General features: G+C 42.5%; 1 protein-coding gene across 1 annotated transcript; it reads left to right on the top strand.

Annotated features, from left to right (window-relative positions):
* The first annotated feature begins 206 nt into the window (after positions 1 to 206).
* On the top strand, positions 207 to 16966 carry TRAF1 (TNF receptor associated factor 1). The gene is made up of 10 exons (XM_059828798.1): positions 207 to 415; positions 2122 to 2206; positions 6000 to 6098; positions 7671 to 7832; positions 11333 to 11404; positions 12210 to 12275; positions 13002 to 13439; positions 13944 to 14121; positions 14728 to 14876; positions 16037 to 16966. The coding sequence occupies exons 1-10, from the start codon at positions 207 to 209 to the stop codon at positions 16250 to 16252; spliced, it is 1674 nt and encodes a 557-aa protein (XP_059684781.1). The 3' UTR covers positions 16253 to 16966.
* The last annotated feature ends 3851 nt before the right edge of the window (positions 16967 to 20817 follow it).

Raw genomic sequence — 20817 nt, 5'->3', positions numbered from 1 at the left:
CTGGTACCTAGTCAAACGCCACTGTGACATTTAGTCACGCATGTCAGATACAGACTCAATTAAACAGATCACTAGATTACTGCACAGGTTTGGAGTTGCTCGTGGGCTTTGATGCCTGATACATTCTCTCACATCAAAGTCAGCGTGTGTCTGCTTGTTTGAGCACCTATTTTTTTTTCCTCATCACTGACAGTAGTTTACTTCAGATGGATGAGAAAACAACCGCAGGCCCGCAGGACATCCCGGGCTCTTCTCCTGATGAAAATGAATTTCCTTTCGGATATCCCACTAACATTTGTGAGGATGTGCCTGATCAGAAGTACCTGTGCAGCAACTGCAATAACATCCTGAAGAAAGCCCTGCAAACGCTCTGTGGGCATAGGTACTGCTCAGCCTGCCTCTCCTGGATTGTACGGTAGGTCCTTGCTACAGAAGGTCACACTGCTGTGGCCGATTCTGTGGCTGCAAGCGCTCCCAAGAGCTGCATCGTGCCACTCTGCTCAGTGGATGAGTCTGTGGCTACCTGGCCTGCTGGACTGCAGTCATTTTATTATCTGGAAGTACTTACCTGTGGTGGACTGCGGCTACTCTCTACCTCCTTCTTGTTTCCAGTTGAAAGTCTTCAGGGAGGGGAAGGCTGGGTTACTGGGCTTGACCGATGTCAGTTTTTCTATGTGTAAGTGTGAGATAACGGTACTGAATTAACCTTGAAGAACTATTGCAAGGCTGACTTAATACTTCCACAGGACTTTACAGTCCTTTGATAAGTGATGTTACGGGATTTTAATGAATGTTATCTTAGAGTTTTGTTTTTAATAACTCAGCTAGGTCAGTACATGTTAAGGTGCTGCTGCCATTAGTGACAAACAATGACAGCCATCATCCTGGACAACCTGAAAACCAGGGGCTAGGTGGGAATTTGCTTTGATTGATTAGCTGCTGCTACCCTGCCTTTTCTTTCAACGATTACGCCTTGATCCAGAGCCTTTGGAAAAGGGTATGTCTGCCCTGCAGGTGAGAAGTGAAATTGCAGTATGATTCCGTGCGTATGAGCTGACTTTAGCTTTGATGTTTTGGAAAACAGCAGCTATCAAGATTCAGTGACTGGGCTTTAGTACTGGCTGAGCAAGTCTAAAGCCTGTTACTGCGCTTCCTCATGGATGTTGTTAGTAAGCTAGTTTGTGTATGCCAGTTCATGCAGTCCCAGCTCTGATCACAGTGTGGGGCACCTGAAAAGCTGAGTCAAGGCACTGGCCGCTTGTGATTTGAAGATCAACATATAATAATGTAAAAATGTATTGAAATTAAAGTATTTGACCAACTTACATAAATCCATGACTGTAAATCTAGAACAAAGCCCCTTATAATGAAGCAACATAAACTGTAAATTCAGAAAACTGTAAGCAGAAGATAACTGGAATTGTTATATCTTCCCTCTAGAGTCTTATAGCACAAATGGGAAACTGGCTCAAACAAGCTGATTACTACAGTTTGAAATCAGTTATGCTCTGGTCGGATGGATGCTTTTCTGATGAGCTTCTCTGTCTGTGTTAGTTCATTATTTGCCTGGATGCTAAACAGCACTGGCAATGAAATACATCTCTAGTAAAGTTTTATTTTTCTCTTTTCCTATATAAAACTCTATGCTAAATATTTTGAGAGTAGATCAAAACCTTTTTTAGCTGCAGTAGGATGTTAACTCTTGAACTCAATTCTGCACTGGTTCTACTATATCTTTGTAATATGAAGTCCATATATCTGTCTTGGGAAAATGGGCATTTTCTGTGTTTTAAAAGGCCTTAGTTTTCATGTCACCTTTCCTACATGATGTTTTTGCATAATTCATGAGAAAAATAGGTTCCCATCTTTATTCTTTTTTATGATCCAGGCTGCTCTTATTTTGCTGAAATACAGATAAGATGTATGGACCTAGCCCTAGTCTTGAGGCATAGAACAGCAGGGGTTTTTTTTGACGACAGTGTGTTCAAGAATTAGCCCTTCAATGAACAAGGACTATGGATTCTGAGTGGAAATTACGATTTGCATCATTGTCTATACAAAGACCTCCTATACTACAGTACACCAACTGATTGTTATTTCATTCGTATTTCTTTTTGCCAGAAACAACAAAAATGTGATTTGCCAGAAATGTAAAGAGGAAGATCCCAGCACTCTAAGCGAGGGAAGCCTGTTGGCAGAAGAAAGGGTAAGTTGTAGTTCACAATTCATTAATTTATCATTAACCATTCTCTGGGCTACTCTATAGTCATCACTGGACTACAGTTTAGGAAGGAATAATATAAAATATGATAGCAGCTGGTAGTTACACATTTTAAATTATGCTTTAGTCATTTGGATTTCCCAGTTTTTGATTTTAAAAAGTGTATAATGGCAGCCTTAGGACTTTCCAAGTCCATCAGGTTCTGCAACATAAAATCCCACACTCTTCCATATAACTAACTTTTTATTGTCTCAAACTAACGGGTGCTTTCCTACTTGTAATAATATGTCTTAGCTGTTACTTACTATGCTTAGTAAGTATCCTAGTGGATTTTCCAATTTCATGGTTCTCTGTACCCTTCAAACATGTTACCAAACTCACAGGTGGAGTATCCCTAAAGAAAAAAAAAACTAGAGCGTTGGCGATCTGGCTGAATTGCCTAGAAAGTATTTTGAGAGCCACGGTATCTGGAGAAAATAGTGGAAAACATAGAGCTGAACATAATAACTGGTAAAAACTATGAACTGGCAAATGTTTAATCTGTAATTTAACAGTGCAGATCTCTTTTGCTGTTGTGTGGTTTTCCAGGCAGACCACTGCACTATGCTGTATCCTGAATCTAAACTGGGCCATAGGGCTCAGTCCCAGCTTGTCTTTTTCCCTCCCTTCTGACTGCATGCAGCAATACCAAGAGACACGCATTCTGTCTAAATTTGTTAGGGAAAAACGAAACCTAATAGGCAGCTGGCAGGGAGGTAAAAGCTGAAGTTTAGGAAGTGGCTGCAGCAAAATAATGAATCTGCAGTTAATGCTGAACGTGGTAATGTCTCAGAAAAAATCCTCAATTCTGCAATAAATTTCCCAGTAACAGAATTTCATGCATCATGTAACCACAAATAGGTACACCTAAACCCTTATGAACTTTTATTCTATGTTGACTGTCAGTTCTCTTATAACTTTGGGATTTCTCTGCTAGGGGATTCTCACTAAGTCTGCTGGGACTTTCTGCAAAATCTGTGGGAGGGTGGTTGTGAACAGGGCCCCACTCTCACAAGCTGATCTGCCTAGGCAGATTCTTATGCCTGTTGAGAGTCCAGATGAAGTCAATCACCATGAAGGCATGAGGATCTGCCTGTATAGATCAACGTGCAACAAGTGGTTGGAGTTTGTAAACAACAGGAGTAAGGAAGATCATTTAGAGGGTTTGTTCTTTATATCTATTCCTGATAATCTCTACTTTACCTTTGCTGTGGTTTTGCTTAATGTTTATTTCCTATGCTATCTGTTTATGTGTTTATATTTTAAGTAAGATACCTACACAAGGAAAAGAAAGGCCCTGACAGGATGTGTATTTGCCTTAGTTTATCCCATGATCTATTTCTGTGGTAATTCCCATCCCTTCCCTATTACACTTTTAATTTATGATCCCTTCCTATACAACATATACTTCAAGTCTTATCGTGGTGCTGTTCGTCAGTGTCAGTTACCAAGCATCTGCATCTGTCACTGAAATCAGTTAGAGGAGTGGGGGCATCCTCCCAAGCCTCTGCTCACCCCCTATCTGCTGTCATTCATGGGACTGGCTTAGGGGACAGTTCTCTGCTCTGAACTGAGCACGAATGTCTTGGGGCTCTCCCCTCCCTGGCTGTGTAGAGCAACTGAAGATCCTGGTTCAGCTGCAGAGGGCCAACCTTAGCTGGAGAGAAAATAACGACTAGATTTATCCTGGAAAGCTTTTGGTCGGATTGATCCGTTTGTTAAACTTGGTGCTAGCTGATCTTCCTGACCACATGAGCTGTAGACCGGAGTCCTCCCTAGCTAGAGGCCATAAGATACACATCGTATGGGTCAGAGTGCCGAGGAGGAGTGCATCTGGCAGCGGTTCTGGGATGGGACATGGCAGGGGACCTCCACTTGTGTCACAGTCAGCTCTGGGATAGGCAGGACTGGGCAGATATGTGTGCCACAACAGCCACCTGTGATCAACATCAGCAGCCCCTGCGCCAACATCTTCCTTCGAAATAGTTAAAATGAAAGAGGGGAGACGTGCAACTACAATGTATCAAATCAGAGAGAAATATTTTCTGTTTCCTTCTGTTTGACCCAGAGCACTTTCATGTCAGTGAGAGTCATCTGAGAAAGGGTCTGACTCAGGTCCTTAAAGAAGTCCTGTGCAAACTCAGGTTCCCAGATGAGAGGGCAGAGGTTCAGGTGAATATTTCGAAGCAGTGACCTGTGCGGATAAAAGAAGAGATGACGATTTTGTGCCTTGTTTTTTACCTGACTCTTGTGCATAATGATTTAGCAACTACAAGTGTGAAACAAAAAGCATGGGGAATGCACATAGCAGTAAGAAACCCATGCACTGCTGGGACCGTCCCTGTCATTAAATATGTTTTAAATGATCTCTTTCGTAATGTCAGGAAATTCCTTGAGTTTTTCTTTTATGACACAGGGGGAAAAAGCCACCATGTGCCTGATAACTTGAATTTCTTTCCTTTGATTTTGCTCATAAATGAGACTAGAACATTTTAGAGGCTGGGGCTGGTATGTTTTCACTAATTGTACATTGATTTCTGCCTTAATGCATAAACTCTTCCATATATGCAAATGGAGCAATATATGTTTTTGTACAACCTACATGATTTTTTTTAATTCCTTGTTTGTGGAGTTTGCAGTTTGTGTGCAAAGTTCTTCTGTGGTGGACTTTGCTTGCAGGTCGAGGTTAGGAAAGGAGTTTCTATGAGACCTTGCATATAGAAATGTATCTCATTGTTACCATTCGTAGAATTGACTGTGCTTCTTTTGTGTGATTTAATATGACAAATGTCGGTAAGTACAAACATCTTGTATCTAGCTTAAAAAAACCAGTCGAGAATGTTGATTCTGATGATTTTGTTTACTTATCTTTTTTAGCCCATTGTGTGGAATTTCAGAAACTTTCTTGAAATGTGGGCATCATTTGTACTTCCTTTCCTCCCTCTATTTGTAAAGCTTCTCCCCCCAGTTCTTGCCTTGCTCTGTGTTACGTTACGTGGGAAATCTGCAGTCCTCTGTATTGTGTACTTACCGACAGAGTATCTAAAACATGCCATTAACTTTAGCAGGGCTTGTTCCTGTGTCAGTGTACCTATTTTGATTGTGCAAAATGTAATAGTAAAAGTGTGTAGCGTTTCATAGTTTACATGGTAATTGTACAATTATTCATGGTTAACATAATAAAAAGATCTATGTAGTGCAAAAAAACCCCCGCTCACATATGTTTTACATTTCTTTAGTACACAGTGCCATACTAAATGGAAACAGCCATGGTCTGAGAAATGTACTCTCACTGCAGAACAGTCTCAAGTCCTCTCTGCAGCACGTTTAGGAGGTGTTAATGACCCCAATAATGAAATGCATTCATTAAGAGTGGCACATGGCAGCACTCTGTAGTTAGGGTCCTGTCAGCACATCATTGCATGTGACGTATTTCGGGCTTCTGTGAAAAGAAACTTAAAATAATAGCTGTAGTTGGCTAGGCATTTTTTCAGTAAATTTATATCACATCAAATTGTTTGAACCATAAGAAAGAAATTATTTAATAAGTATTTGGGCTTCTACTCCACCAAGATTAACTTGCTACGCTGGAGAGTCTATGGCAGTACAGTGAATTTAAAAAAATAAGGAATTTGTCAAGATTTGAAATTTTGACACGGTCACCTTATTCCTATGTCAAAAGTGCATGCTGGAGTACTTTCTGACCAGTGTTTTTTTCCTTACTGTGTTTGCTTTCCAGGCTTTTGGTGATGCTGCCATTAATAAAGAGATTTCTGAACTCAAAGTACACTGTGTGACCCTTGGATGCAGTTGGTCTGGTATCATGAAAAATTTTGAAGTACGTTTAAAGGCAGTTTATTTAAATTAACATGCACTCTTACTTGAATGGGGACAGAAAGACAATGAAACTAGGTTCTCAGCAAACACAAATTAATGCAACTTCATTAGAATCAGTGAAGGTATCGTGATTTATACCAACAGCGTATCTAAAACTATGCCATTAACTTTAGTAGGGCTTTAACCAAATCCAGAACATCCTGAATGATTGTGAAATTAATGTTGCACAAGTTTACATCAGCTATGATTTTTTTTCCAGTGAGTTTACTTATTATTTAAATGCAAGGATGCTGCAAGCAGTTTTCGACAGACCAGAATACTTCAGTCTCCAGGACATTGTTATGGGCAATATGCTTAGAATGTTTTTATAAGAGAAATAATTTCCTCCCGCATAAATTACTCCTATTGATTGAATCTGTTCATCATTCTTTTCAGACTGATGTGAAATGCCCCAGGTGAAATATTTAAACGGGCAAGATCTGTGAATCTGCCATGCAAATTAGAATAATGAAAAAATGCAGATAATTCCGATACTAAAGCAGCTCTATTTTGGTCCCCTGGTGCATTTACAGCAGGGAGTCTGCTGTGTACCTTGTATGACTGTGTATCTGATAAGCATCTGAGGTGCTGCTGCCTTTTCTTTGCTAATTTTGCACAGATTTTCTATGTGAGTGTATTCCTTTTTAAGGAAAAATCTACCCAGTTTGCTTAGCTTCTTAGCACTTAGTTTTGAGAACTGGAGCTCCTCTCAGCATGAATACATGGCAAAATTGATTTGAGAGTTGGGCGCGTGATTGAAATTGGCATTTCTGAGCCTGTTCTGTAGGGGACAGCCATCTCCCTTTAAAGACAAAATCAGTTGTGACACAGTGCCTACAGAAGCTTCAGTAGAAGAGGTCAGAGTAAATAGTTTTTATTGAAATACTGTGGTTTTAATAATCTGAAAGTAGACCTGTTGGGTGTAGTTATGAAAGAAGTAACGCTGGTATTTTTCCTTGTTGAGATGAGAGGATGCAAATAGTGAAAAGGAAACGTTTTAAAAGTTATTTTGAATATAGGTAAGGGTTGTGTCCTAATTGTTGCATAGAAGGTGTCAGATGTCCATTCTTTTATATTATGCAGAGATGTCAGCAGACTAACCACATTCATCCTACCAACTAGGGAAGGATGGTCTCAGTGCTCAAAAAACCCCATAAAATCCCCCCCCCCCCAAAAAAACAAACAAAAAAACAAAACAAACACCCCAAAAAAACCCAGGCTAAAAGTTAGGGATGGGACCGGGATGATGTTATTTTCAAACAAAAACACTAGAGAGAGACAGTTCAAGGGAGACCTCATGTCTGAATTTGTCAAAAGTTGTTTTGTTGTTTCTTTTTTAAGTTAAGAATTAACAAAAAAGCCCTGGTAAAGTTGGTGAATTTTTCACCAGTGATCTCGGTAACATTTTCGAGTGGGACTTTACCCAAGCTTAGAAGAAATGCAAAGCAAAGTTCTAGGCTGGCAGAACGGAGACTATTTGTAGATGAATGTGTATCTGCAGTTTACATTTTGGTTTATAACTTTTTACTTCCAGGAGCATCAAAGCTTATGTGAATATGCTTTAATCCCTTGTCACACTGGTTGTGGACACATGGTGATGAGAAAGAAACTTGCAGATCATTTGGAAAATGAATGTGTTAATAACGTGACAATGTGTCAGAAGTGTAAGCGGAACTTTTCCAGTAGCGAATACCAAGTAAGAACATTTCTCTGTTTCAAATGAGGGCTTTATATTAGTTGCTTAAATAATCTATCATGACGTTTTTCATCCTGATTTCATGAATGCTAGTGCATTTGGACAATATTTAATTTTCCTGAGTTCGCTAATTTTTCCATGCATGTGTTGGAGGGAAAAATGAGCTGTATTTGATAGTCTGCTTGTGATGTTACAACAGAGGGGGAAATACCTGTGTGCTCATCCAGGGCTTGGGCAGCCCATGTTTTAGCTCCTGTCTCAAAACATGTGTCCCAATATGAGGTAGGTAAGAAGCAGAACAACACAGACAGTGGCAGGGAAGAGATCTTGAAAGTGGCTGGAGTTCTATTCAAACTAGAACTACCCACAAATTTGTAAGGCGGGCTTTCTTTAGATAGTATTTCTATTAGATATGATCAGGTGTAACTCTCCAAATTAGCAGCAGTGTCCATATAGACGAGGAAGAGCATACCCTGAATCTGCCAGAAATTTCTCAGTGACTATTTAAATAAATTTCATTTATATTTTTTATGTTTAAGTTGTGATTCCCACTATTCTGACAGGGACTTGCAAAATATATCTGTATATACCCTGTATGTATATATGTACACAGGGTAACACTAGTCTGTCCCCAGCACTGCTCAAAATCCTCTTTAAAAAAACTTTTTGGTTTTTACACAAGAATGTAGTTGATTATCAAACTTTTAAGTTGATGTTACTAAACCTTTTCCATTCTTTCTTAAAAGTAATGACTTTCTCAGTCGATGTTCAAAATTATGATAGCAGGGCAATGTCATGTGTTACTGACTTGCAGATTTTAAGTACCTTTATACATTCATTTCAACTTAAATAAAAGGTGCTCTTTATTTTTACCCTTTTTTGTAGATGAAGCACGGTACAAATTCTGAGAGTGGTCTGAGGGCATAAAGTGAGCTAATAGAAACTTCTGTGTTGCTGAAGGAGGAAATGGTGTGGTGGGGCAAATAAAAAGTGATAGAAAGTTATCTGTTCTTCTATGAAGAGATCGCTAAAGATATAGGTTCAGTGGCATGCTTCTAAGCCTCATCGTGAAAGTTCATCATCTGTTGTTTAGGATGTTTTGTGATTAAAAACTCCTGGAGCAAAGCAATAGCAGCATGAATGAGAGATGCCCCACACCTGCTAACACTGCTATGTGTGTTCAATTTGAAAGCTCTGAAAACGTTCTCATCCCAACCCCACCTAACTTCTGACCTTGTGGGCTCTATTATTACAGAAAACGTTGCTGGCGCAACACTCTTTTGGGGTGTAGCATAATGAATATTGTTCCCTCCAGATGATTTAAAGAGAATAATTGCCAGCCTTGGTGTTTTGTCCTGGAATGGGGGCAAACTGATATAAGACCTACGTGGCAGGAGAGTTGTGAATATCTCAAAAATGTAGCGGATAGCTTTGAATGTCGTAACTGTCACAGATTTATGCCTTTCCAAAGACTGAGCTGTAAGATTTACTCAACATGGGGGTAACAGTCCCTCTGGGGCAAGAATAAGGCACTCTTGCTAAAACATGCTTCTTGGGAAGCTTTTGCATGTGCTCTTCATATCTTACTAACTCTTACAGAGAGAGGAGAATGTCTGGACCCAGGCACCTTTTACCAGTGTCAAATCCAGTGTATGTTTTAGAAAGGCAGTAAATGCCAGAAGGTGGCAACACTTGATGCCTTTCAGCCTTCTCTAAGTGCAGTAGGCAGGCTGGAGGAGGAAACCTGAGCTGAGCCAGTGTTCCCTGAGCACCTTTCTCTTTTCAGAGGTCTGTGATACCGCAGATCCACCTCAGAGGGCTTCATTTTCCTGCAGTGAAGAACTGTTTTCCTCCCACTCATTTGGGTTAGCTATCATCTAATTAAGTTTTTGGTTCGGAAACCTTGGCAACCAAGCAGGGTATTGGCCTTGAGATGTTGATTTTTCTCTGCCTGCCTTAGTTTGTATTTGTAGAATTGGAATTTTGCTGGTTACGTGATCTGCTTTATTAAATTCGCAGTTACATGGCATAAGAATTTTGATTATTTGTGTGTATTCCATGTACCCACAATCCTCTGGGAGCAAATAGTAAGTTTTGGGCACTGCTCTCGCTCTCTCCATCTTAGCCAATCAGTTATTGGTCTTGTGATTTTTGCATTTCCATATTTTAAAGAAACTTCTCACCAGCCCCTCTCCCTCTCAAGAAATCAGCGATCTGAAGGAGTCAAATAGCAGAAAGGAAGAAAATAAAGGCATACTTTGTGCAATAGCTATCATACAGAGTATTAAAAAATGTGTTAGAGAGTGAGAAAAACCTATGGCTATATTTCTGAGGATTGAAAGAGAAACCTCAGGACTCTTTGCAGGGGAGACTTGAAGGTTGCTAGAATGGCTTTATCAAAAAATTTCTAGACTGCTATAGGAAATGGCATGCAAAGGCGTTTATAAAGATTAAAGACAGCCCCCCTGAACAGTATTAATTAAAAGCTGACAGTTGCTGTTTAAATACACATATTACAGCTGTATGAATCAATGGCAGGAGGATTACCTTATCCTTCTTGGAGCCAGAAATGACAGGAAGTCTCGTGTTAGCGGTAATGCATTTTGCATTAGCACATCATGATGGAAAATTTGGATTCCAGCCTTCAAAATGTTAATAAGCAGGACACAAGCAGGGTCTGCACATTAAGCAAACTATATGAAGTCAATGCAAGAAGAGTTTATATTTGGGTTTCCTGTGTATTTGCTTTCTGTTCTGTAATCCACCTGCATGTCATCGCATATGTATGTGTGTACATGTATCTCTGTGTGTGTGTATGCACATCACTTATGGCTTGAACTGGGCAAGACTTGTACATTGCCAGTCTTGTATCAGATTTCCCAGGGTAACCTTGCAAAGCATCTGTAAGTAGTTTCCAAAAACTCTGGGCCCCATAAGCGAAAGATCACACTTTGTACTTTCACTTAACAGGTATTGCATCTGGAGATCAGTCACTGAACATGCCTGCTAGGCTGAAGAGAAGAGTAATCAGCTTAGAGGCTTAGCTTGAGAAAGCTCTGAGTCTGCAATTCGTTGTACAGAGGACAGAAGCACCCGCTTTTAGCAGATGTGCTTTAGTCCCAAATTTCTGAATGTTATTTCCTCTAAGAAGAAGCCAGAGAACTCTGCAGCCTCTGGCATAGTGAGGCCCAGAGCAGGCACTCTCTGGACGGGATTTTGCACCACATGTTGTGGAGCTCGTAGTGCTCCTGGGGAAGTTACCCTTCCTTCCTTTACTCTTCCTTAAATCCTCACCTGCCAGGAAGAAAGCAAGAAACTTACTGTAAACTTTTTCTTCCATAACACAGAATTTCTTGTAGAAAAGCCTCCCAAATCCCCAAGTTTCTGTAAAATGGGAATAGCGTTCCCAAACACAAGCTTTGTTTCAAAGACTCCTAAATAAAGATGCTCAATGATTTTAATAATGTACTGAGTTCTTTTCTTCTTTTTTTGAATGACAGGAACATTCATGTGAAGACAATTTATGTAAGGAGCAAAAACGTGTGCAAACAGGAGCACCATCAAAGGAAAAGGTAGGTAAAAGATGAATGAATGCAATACAGCTTTATTTCAATTCATAGAAGTTTCACTTGGACATTTAGATTAAATCAACATCTGAGAACATCTTCAGATATGGCAGTTGTATCTGGGTGCTTTTTATATCCCAACATAGCTCTGCTGACTGCCTTCTATTCCCTGCTCCCACAATTAACTTTCTTAAATTATCTTGTCAATTAATCTTACAAAAAGGGGGAAATGTTTGTTTCCATTCAAATATTCAGGGAGACCCACATGAGCAAAAGAAGAGTATGTTGTATAGCAGCCTGTTTACAGAGACATGCTTTTGGTTGTGAAGGGGACTAAATCTGAACGTCAGTTAGAGCTTTTGGTCTGATAGATCCATTCATTCCCAGGACGTGCTGCACGACACAGCTCTTCTGTGCATTCTCTAAGAGCAGGAAGAGGATTGGAGTGGCTGTGTGCGCCGTGTTATCCTCTGTGGTGGGCCACTTTGCTTGTTGGCATCTTATTTGTGAGAAGTTGTTACTAGGGGATCATTGTGGTTTGTTAAATTATGTTATATCATTATGAAGTCTATTAGATGGACACTTGAGTGCCAGGCTGTGTACAAGAAACTTGCAATCAATCACACTTTTGATCGATTTACCAATGAATTTTCAAAGCTGGTTGGACACTAAGCTGCGGTAATGCCTTGACTTGAATTAACCTGATTTATAGCTGCTGGGATTGTGGCCTAGTTGTTTGTACGTAAATAAAAGAATCCCTTTCAATTAGTATTTAATTATTTTCTTTCCTTTTTTTTTTTTTTTTCAACAGAACCGCTCTACACCCTTAATCAACAAGGATGGATGTCGTTTTTCTGAAGTCGGCTGTTCATTTAGGGTGAGTGAAACAGCTGCCTTCAGGAAGGTCTCAAATGGTGTACAACTCAGTTCTGTGCCTTTGGTCTAGCCAGCCTTTGTGTTCAAGGTAGTAGACCTTGATTTAAGTATATCTTTAAGAAAAGAGAGAAAGTCTACCTGCTTTTAGTAGACCAGCAGAGGTGATGTTGGAACTGCCATGGTTATGCAGTGTGTGTAAGGTGCAGTCAGCTTGTGATATTCTGTATGCTCCACTGTGCATTCACTTCAGATAAAAATGGATGTTTATTACAATTCTGCTCGTTTATCAGATATGCTGTTCTACTCTGTTTTGGATATTCCTTTCAGGGTGACACCTCTAACGGGTCTTCTTTGCATTTTAGTTTGCATCTGTTGCCTTGTTTCATCTTTTGTGCGCATATACGTATTAAATATTGGCTTATTTGAGAATCTTGCTGGGCCTCTGCCTGGCATCCTGTTTAATACAGAAATTGTAGACAATCGTTTTCTTTTTATGTAGTATGTGTACACATGTGAACACATAGCTTAAACTGATCATTGGAAGGCTTGTTGGTTTTCCTCTCTCTACGTCTCCTCTGAGAGTCAGCTGCTGTGTACTGGACCTGTATCTTGCAGTTCTGCCATCTCTGTCTCTCCCAAGAAGTTAAAGGGAACATTGCTTGATTTGGCCCCAAGCCAGTTATGGTAGTTGTACGGAGAGTGTATTGACAGTGTCGTCTTCTTACAGGGAAGCAAAGAGAAGATAAAGGAGCATGAAAGAACTGCCGTTGGGGCCCACATGCTGCTTCTGCTGCAGCACATAAAGCAACTGAAGGCAAGCTTGTGCACCTCTGCCAAAGCTGCAAATGGTTCCATCCCGCAGTCAGAGCTGAATGTGAATGGTGCAGGAAAAAGCATCTGTGATCTGCAGATCCCAGGGGGGCTGGAAGTCAATGGGGATCTGGAAGCAGACTGTTTTCCTGGATCTTCTGTTTCTGAAGATGCATCTGCTCTGCAACAACTTGTGAGGGAGAAAGTGATTTCTGAGCTAGAAAACAAGCTACATGTGTTTGAGAATATTGTGGCAGTGCTCAATAAAGAGGTGGAGACCTCTAACTTGGAAATCACCGCCTTTCGGAGGCAAAGCGAACTCGATCAAAATATAATACGAGGCCTTGAACTGAAGGTAAATAGTTATGATAAGCATTGTCTCTGTGCTTGTTCTAGTGATAACAAATATTTACACATATCAGGGAGAGGTGGTGTAGAGATGAGGACAGGGATGGACACAGGAATTTGAGCTGTGAAGTGTTACGTTCTGGACACATCTACATGATCCTTTTGTTGTCTTGGATAAATTTTCAAATGGGGATCTCTAATATTATCTAAATCTGTGTTTAGGTACCTAGATATTCCTGAGAGTTTTGAATGTTCAGAATTTGCCGTGATCAGACTGTAAGCAAGCAAGACAGTTGTTTAATTGACTGATCCTCTTAAAGCAGCATTGTGCCTGGAGGATCAGCCAACCATCTATCCAGTTGTTTGCCTTATGTGTTGATATGTAACTGTCACTTAAAAAGAAATCAAAGGACACCCTCCAGAACATGAGGTCTCCAGAATGATTCTGCTGCTTCTGCAGCACAACAGCCTGGAGAGGGGAGTTGATTGAGAACTGATTTTTTTTTTCTAGATTGCAGAGTTGCACCGGTGCCTGACGCAGAAGGATGCAGGCCTGAGCAGTCTTCATAAGAGTCTTCTGATCTCTGAGCAAGCTTCCTATGATGGGGTCTTTCTGTGGAAAATAACAGATGTTGGCAGGAAGTTACAAGACTCTGTGACAGGAAGAACAGTCAGCTTGTATTCACCAGGTAAAACACAGGACATACACGTGTGTTAGCAAACCCCAGTCCTTTAGAAAACCCACTTACTTCTCTGGAGCGGTGCTTCTTTCTACTTAGGTGGGCAGGATGTCCTTTAAAATAGGTCCTCGAACTAAGGTGCTGTTTATGTGAAGACGTCGTGCTCTTCTGCCTGTAATTCAGGGCAGCTGTGATGTGCCCTTCCACAGAGTTGTGTCCTGTTCTGGGCTTTCATTTTGCAGTTTGCCCTCTGCCGAAGCCACTTGCAGTGACATTGGCTGGATCTCTGGATCTGTCTCGTCTAACCCGCAGCTCAGTGCCTGATGGTACCGAGTGGCTTTCTGCAGCAGTTATCTCCCATGTGAGAAGTAATTTTATTAGGTAAAATATGCTCGTGTGGCTAATAACAGGTAATTTTCGTCGAGGCGTGAGGCACTAAAAGGATTCCAACCCCTGGATTTTCATTGCTTATAATCTCCAGGGTGTACTGATTTGTCTGTTCTCATCTCTGTGATAGCAAAACACGTCATACACTATCTTTTCCCATATGCCAGAACACTCATTATGTATTTTTTTTCAAAGGAGCTTTTACTAATGCAGAGTTCTGATTTTCAGCTTTCTACACTGCGAAGTACGGCTACAAGGTCTGTCTGAGGGTTTATCTGAACGGGGATGGGACAGGAAAAGGAACCCACCTGTCCCTGTTCTTTGTTGTCATGAAAGGAGACTACGATGCTCTGCTCCCATGGCCTTTCAGGCACAAGGTAGGAAGCGCAACCTTTTCACATCTGACCCTAGCATAAACCCACTGCTTCTCCCAGTGAACACAAGGGGAGTTTTTCTCTGGAGTTTAGTGGAAGTTGGAGTGCTTTCCCATTTTCCTCTTCAATGGCTACTAGCCATACTCTAATCTTGGGGAACAATTTGTCTCTGAATGGAGTGACTTACACACAGGAAAGCTGCTCCTACTGAGATTCCATACGTTGCCTGTAGGATTTTCAGACACCAGAATACTGGTGTTTGATATATCCCAACCAGTGTCCACCTGAGCTAAAGCCAGAGACACGTGTTTTCCTGACTCTTGCTATATATAGATAATACAAGTTATGAGGGAATTATGATTTGCTGCCTGAAGCACAGGTGTCAGAAATGTGAGGGTAGAGTTCTACTTACAAATGTGCCATAGATGTCTTATGTGATCCTGATCTTATTTTTTCTCATTTTATAAGTGCAATCTGATAACGGCAACAATGGTTAGAAAAACAGTGAAAGTATGCACAGGGTTCTGATCTCTGTTCTAGCACTTGCCTTCGTGTGGTAATAATTCTGTAAGCCTTTCATATAAATAGCCTTACTACCATTTAGAGGCCAAAAAAAAATAGAAATCAAAGTTCCCAATCCTCAGTGTATTAAAAAATTATTACATACATTTCACATTTAAAGCTAAAGAACAGTGAGTTAATAAAAGTGGTAATGAGGTGGGGAGATTCTGTACTGATATTTAGGTTGCGTCTTTTACTTATTTGTGTCCAGGCAGCTGTGGTGTTTCTTTTGATTCCAAACCACAATGACAGAATGAATGTAACGACTGTAACCAAACTCAGGATTTGTTTAAGTTGTCAGGAGAGAGAAGAAAAAAGTCTTTGGACTGTGCAGTTCTCTACCAAGAAGTAATTCCTTACTTTATTTAACTTAATTTTATTTTACAGGTGGCAAAGTTTTAAATACTTCATCTGAGAACCATTACAATCTCCCTGGTTCACATTAACTGACCTTGCAGGTTGCGAAACGTTTATTATAATTTGTATTTAATTATCAATAGAATGTCCAGCTGCTTTTGCAGCACGTTTGCACTTCTGTCTCTGATATGTTCTGGTTTATTTTCCAGTTCAATAACTCATCATTACCGCCTTCTGTTTTTCAGGTTACATTTATGTTGCTTGACCAGAATAACAGGGAACATATTATTGATGCGTTTCGCCCAGACTTGACTTCTGCTTCATTTCAGAGACCAGTGAATGATATGAATGTTGCAAGTGGCTGTCCCATGTTCCTCCCTTTGTCCAAATTACAGTCACCTAAATATGCCTATGTGAAAGAAGACACACTTTTCCTTAAATGCATTATAGAAACAAATTAGAAAATCTTGAAATATGGGTGGCTGGTAAATCACCTACTGAATTGTATTAGTTTACAAGAAAAAAAAACATCAGCTTAAGACCTTCTATTAGTTTTCATGTGCACACAAAGTCCAGAGAGCCCGAGCCTGTGCTCCGCTGAATCAATTCACATCAGCTGAAGATCTGCCTGCTAGAGTTAGCTGCTGCTCAGCGTGCCGAGTCCTTTGCCCAGTGCCCCACAGAGTATCCTGTTGCAAATGAGATCTGTGATTATTTCATCAAAATAGCTGATACTCCTGGTTTAGATGCAGGTTACAGTCGTGCCCCCCCTCCCCAGTCCCCCCCCCAAAATGTGCTTGTGGAAAAAGGTGCTGTTCTTTCTTACGCCTGGCCCAGTTGTGGGTCTCATTCTGCCTAGATGTCTGGCAGGGAGTGTGGCCCAAGCTCCCTTGTAGCACCCTTGGGTTAATACAGGTTTCTGGGATGTAAGGGGTGAAGCTGAGCTTTCCCTGTCCTCCGGCAGCGCTGCAGCGTGTGCGGCTCCCTTTCCCGGGAGGTACGGAGCGAGCACCTGTCAGACTGTGCTGGCTGGCAGCCCTGATGTGGGATTTTGGCTGTTCCCCCACCAGGGACAAGGGCAGATTCCTTCCCCTGAGGCACCGATCGGGTGTCTCTGTCTGTGCTTATTGATGGCCTTGAAAGCAGGGAGTTGTGGATAGCATTTGTAGCTTGAATTCCTTATACCGTATGATTTATTTCTTGCTATTTATTTTAGACCTATATTTATGTGGTCTGTAAAGAGATGTTCTATTGCATCAGCAATCGGTGACCAGATTACACTGTGCCTTGGGGAAATTACCTCTTGTAGTTCCAAAGGAGTCTTTCCATTTCAGACATGGAGCTCTGAGGGTTGTTAACCCCCGGAGAGTCCAGAGCTGCCAGTCCAAGCAGTGGTAGGGACCCCTCGGTAGCTTTGTTTAAAAGTGTTCAGTCACTTCTGAACCTTCAAGGCAAGTGACTTACTAGAAAGTATTGACATTTTTTTCTTGCTTAATTCTTTTTATGTGCTGTGATGTTTCAGTCTTTTCACACGCTAAAATAGAAGTAACTACTAGAAATTTTTTTGTCTTTTTTTAATAGAGGTAAGGAATGAATTTTTTTTTATAAGCAAGTCAAGCTTGGAAATGTCTGGATGTGTGTGAAGTTCAAGTGCTACACCTTATCCCCAAAAAGCAGCAAGCCTCACCCCCTTCCTTCCCTGCTTAACAACTGTTTGACAGAATCAGTGGAGTTGAGTTGGGTTTTGGTGCAGCAGTTTCTGATCTTCTGAACTTGTCCAGGGCTGCGAGGCGTTCCACGGGATGGGTGGGATGGCAGCGTGCAGACCCCAGGCCTGATCCTGCAGGCAGAGGCAGGTGTGTATGTGTAAGTGAAAGGCCTTCATGCAATTATTTTATTCATTTTTCCCCTGCAATATTTCCCATGTCTGAATAGAAGACACAAAGCTGACAGACAACATTGTGCCCACTGCCTGAGAAGGGAGAGGAGAAACTTTGTCCACTTACATTTTGCAAACCATGGAAACCGCAGCCGTCTAGCAGAGCTGGTGAAATGTCATGTCCTGTGACTAACCTCCAGCCTGACTGCTGGCATAGGAAGAGATTTTGCAAATCTCTCATTTCTATCTCGACAGCATCCTTTAAAATAATTAGTTGTGATGAAGTATCAAATTTCAAAAAAACCCACTCCGTAAACAAATACCTATCAAAGCCTGTTTGGGAAGGAACTGGATATTCTTTGCCATCACACACAGAGCCTCTCTCTCTCTTTCTCTATTCCATGTTTAAAATGTTCTTTCAGGGACAGAAAGTTATTTTTCCAGTAATGTGCCAGACGCTGTAACCACACTGGAGTAATATGCCTAAAAATATTACGCTTTTCATGGCTGTGTAATTTTGACAAGTGCTGTATTTATTACAATCATTCATATTTTCTTAAAAGTTTATTTATTTCCTAAATAAAGCTTACTAACTTATAAAAGGTTTGTGTGTTATTTTCACTGTAAAATAGGGAATTGAGCAGCTTGGAGATACGGCGATAGTCATTTGCTGTAGAAACAGCTGAGCAGCGCTGCAACACTCACTTATTTCTACTGCAGTAGCAGCAAGCGGCTTTACCCAGCGCGGGGCCCGGCCGTGCTGCGCGCTGCCCGGTGACCCAGAAACAACCAGCCCCTGTCCTGGAGAGCGGACTGTGCCAACAGTCCGCCGAGGCGCTCGGGATGAAGCGCCTTGCCTGTGGTCCTGCAGGAAAGCGGTGGAAAATTTGGGAACGAGCCTGAAGCATCTCTCCTGTCAGTGCCGCAACGATAGGGTCACCTTTTCATTGCCTCTGGAAGTTGGTGTTTGTATGGAAGACGTAGCACCCAACAGATGTGGTTTTGACCTGGAAAATTGGATAAAGGGCTGTACAACTCCGACTCCTGTGTGCAAAGAGGGATCCAGGCGCGGGGAGGTGAGCGTGGGTGATGGTGGCACGATCTGGCACAGCGAGCTTCTTTCCGGAGCCTCTTCTGGCTACTGCAGCCAGAGCCGAGTGGGAGGGAGGCAGCAGCTGATCTTAACAAGACTTACTGCAGATTTAGATCGTGGTCGGCTCTGCCTGGTTGCCAGGGGAGTCGGAGTTGCTCTGTACCTGTGTAAGCTTTCCTCGGCCCTCGCTGATCGTGGAGCTGCTTTTGCACCAGGGGTTTTTAATTAGCTGCTTTTATGGTAGTGGGCATTGACTTCCCAGGGCAGCTGGGCTGCCTTTTTGCTCCACTGTTACTTTTTTGTGCAAAATCCTTTTCCATGTAGAGCTGTTGCTTCTTAAAAGTAATTAGGAGGGTTTTCCTCATGTGTGAGAGACAGATAGAGAAGGTGGGGGGAAATGAGTAAAACCGTGTGTGGGTGAGAGCTGGGGAAAGAGAGAAAGTGTGTGGGAGAAAAGATGTGAATGTGTGTGAGAGAGAATATTTATGCGTATACGTCTGCATCGAGGGAAGCAAAAATGTATGTGTGTACATACGTGTGACTCCACCAGGAAAAATTACACTCATTTGCTTCAAATCCTGTGCTCGGACAGGGTTTCACTGATGGCAGGAGCTCGGTATCACTGCAGGCAGGAGGTCACACCCCACAGAAGCAGCACAAGCTGCAGGGAAGCAGAAGCATCCACGCTGGTTGACTAAATACCCCGGAGAAAGGACGCGATGCAGCGGGGCTCCGTCCATCCCGGTGTGACCGATACCGCTCCACGCCTGACCTGCCCCGGATGCGAGAACAGGGCAGGACGGGGTGGGCTGGAGACCTCACTCGCCACATCCCTTCTGCAGGGGGGAGCAGGGGGAGCCCACGCGGCCCTCGCCGGGGCGTCCTCCTTGGAGGACAAGGCTGACAATGGAAGAAGGGACCCGCTTGGTAAAAATCAGTTTTAAAGGTTTATCGGAAGCCCTTTATTTCCAGTTTTCTCTGTAGCCAGAGATTCCCAATGGAGAAATCCTGAAGTAAAACGGGAGGGAAGCTGCAAGGCTGCAGAATTTGCAGGACCCTGCGCTCATCATCCCGCAGTGCAGGGCTGGGGCGGAAGTGCCTCTGACCGCTTTGGTATGAAATCACCGGAGGGGCATCGCATGGAGCCAGCTTTTGGGGTGACTGGGGCCTGGGGAGGAAAATTTGTTACCAGCTGTACTCGTGGGGCGGGCACCTCGTTGGTGTAAAACTGTCCCCGGGACGGGACGTGGATGAAGCATTGCTCATTTACAGCAGGTAAGAGCCAGCACTGCGGGAAGCAGCAGCGAGCTGAACTGCTGCGAAACTTGTGAAAGTGGGACATTTATTGTGGGCTCTGTGTAATTGATGGAAAGGGCTTGAGGTTACTCAAGGCCTGAAAAGCAGCGGGGCACCCTGCAGCCACAGGCTCAAGCCACAGGACGGAGCTTGCGAAGGAGCATCATGGGCTGGATGAGCAGGACCGGCTCTGGGGCTCACCTCAGCTCCTGAATCACAGAATCACAGAATCATTAAGGTTGGAAAAGATCTGTAAGATCATCAAGTCCAACCACCAACCCAACCCCACCATGCCCACTAAACCATGTCCCACAGTGCCATGTCCACACGTTCCTTGAACACCTCCAGTGATGGTGACTCCACCACCTCCCTGGGCAGCCTCTGCCAGTGCTTCACCACTCTCTCCAGAAAGAAATTTTTCCTAATATCCAGCCTAAACCTCTCCTGGCGCAACTTCAGGCCATTTCCTCTTGTCCTGTCACTTGTCACTTGGGGAAGAGACCAGCACCCACCTCCCCACAACCCCCTTTCAGGCAGTTGCAGAGAGCGATGAGGTCTCCCCTCACCTCCTCTTCTCCAGACTGAACACCCCCAGCTCCCTCAGCCGCTCCTCATCAGACTTGTGCTCCAGACCCCTCACCAGCTCCGTTGCCCTTCTCTGGACGCGCTCCAGCACCTCCATGTCCTTCTTGGAGTGAGGGGCCCAAAACTGAACACAGGATTCTGAAGAGCAAAAGCAAAGAGTTGGAGCCTGTTGT

Source organism: Gavia stellata, chromosome 24, assembly GCF_030936135.1.
Source record: "Gavia stellata isolate bGavSte3 chromosome 24, bGavSte3.hap2, whole genome shotgun sequence".
Lineage (NCBI taxonomy): Eukaryota > Metazoa > Chordata > Aves > Gaviiformes > Gaviidae > Gavia > Gavia stellata.
This window is presented reverse-complemented; position numbering and strand designations above follow the sequence as displayed.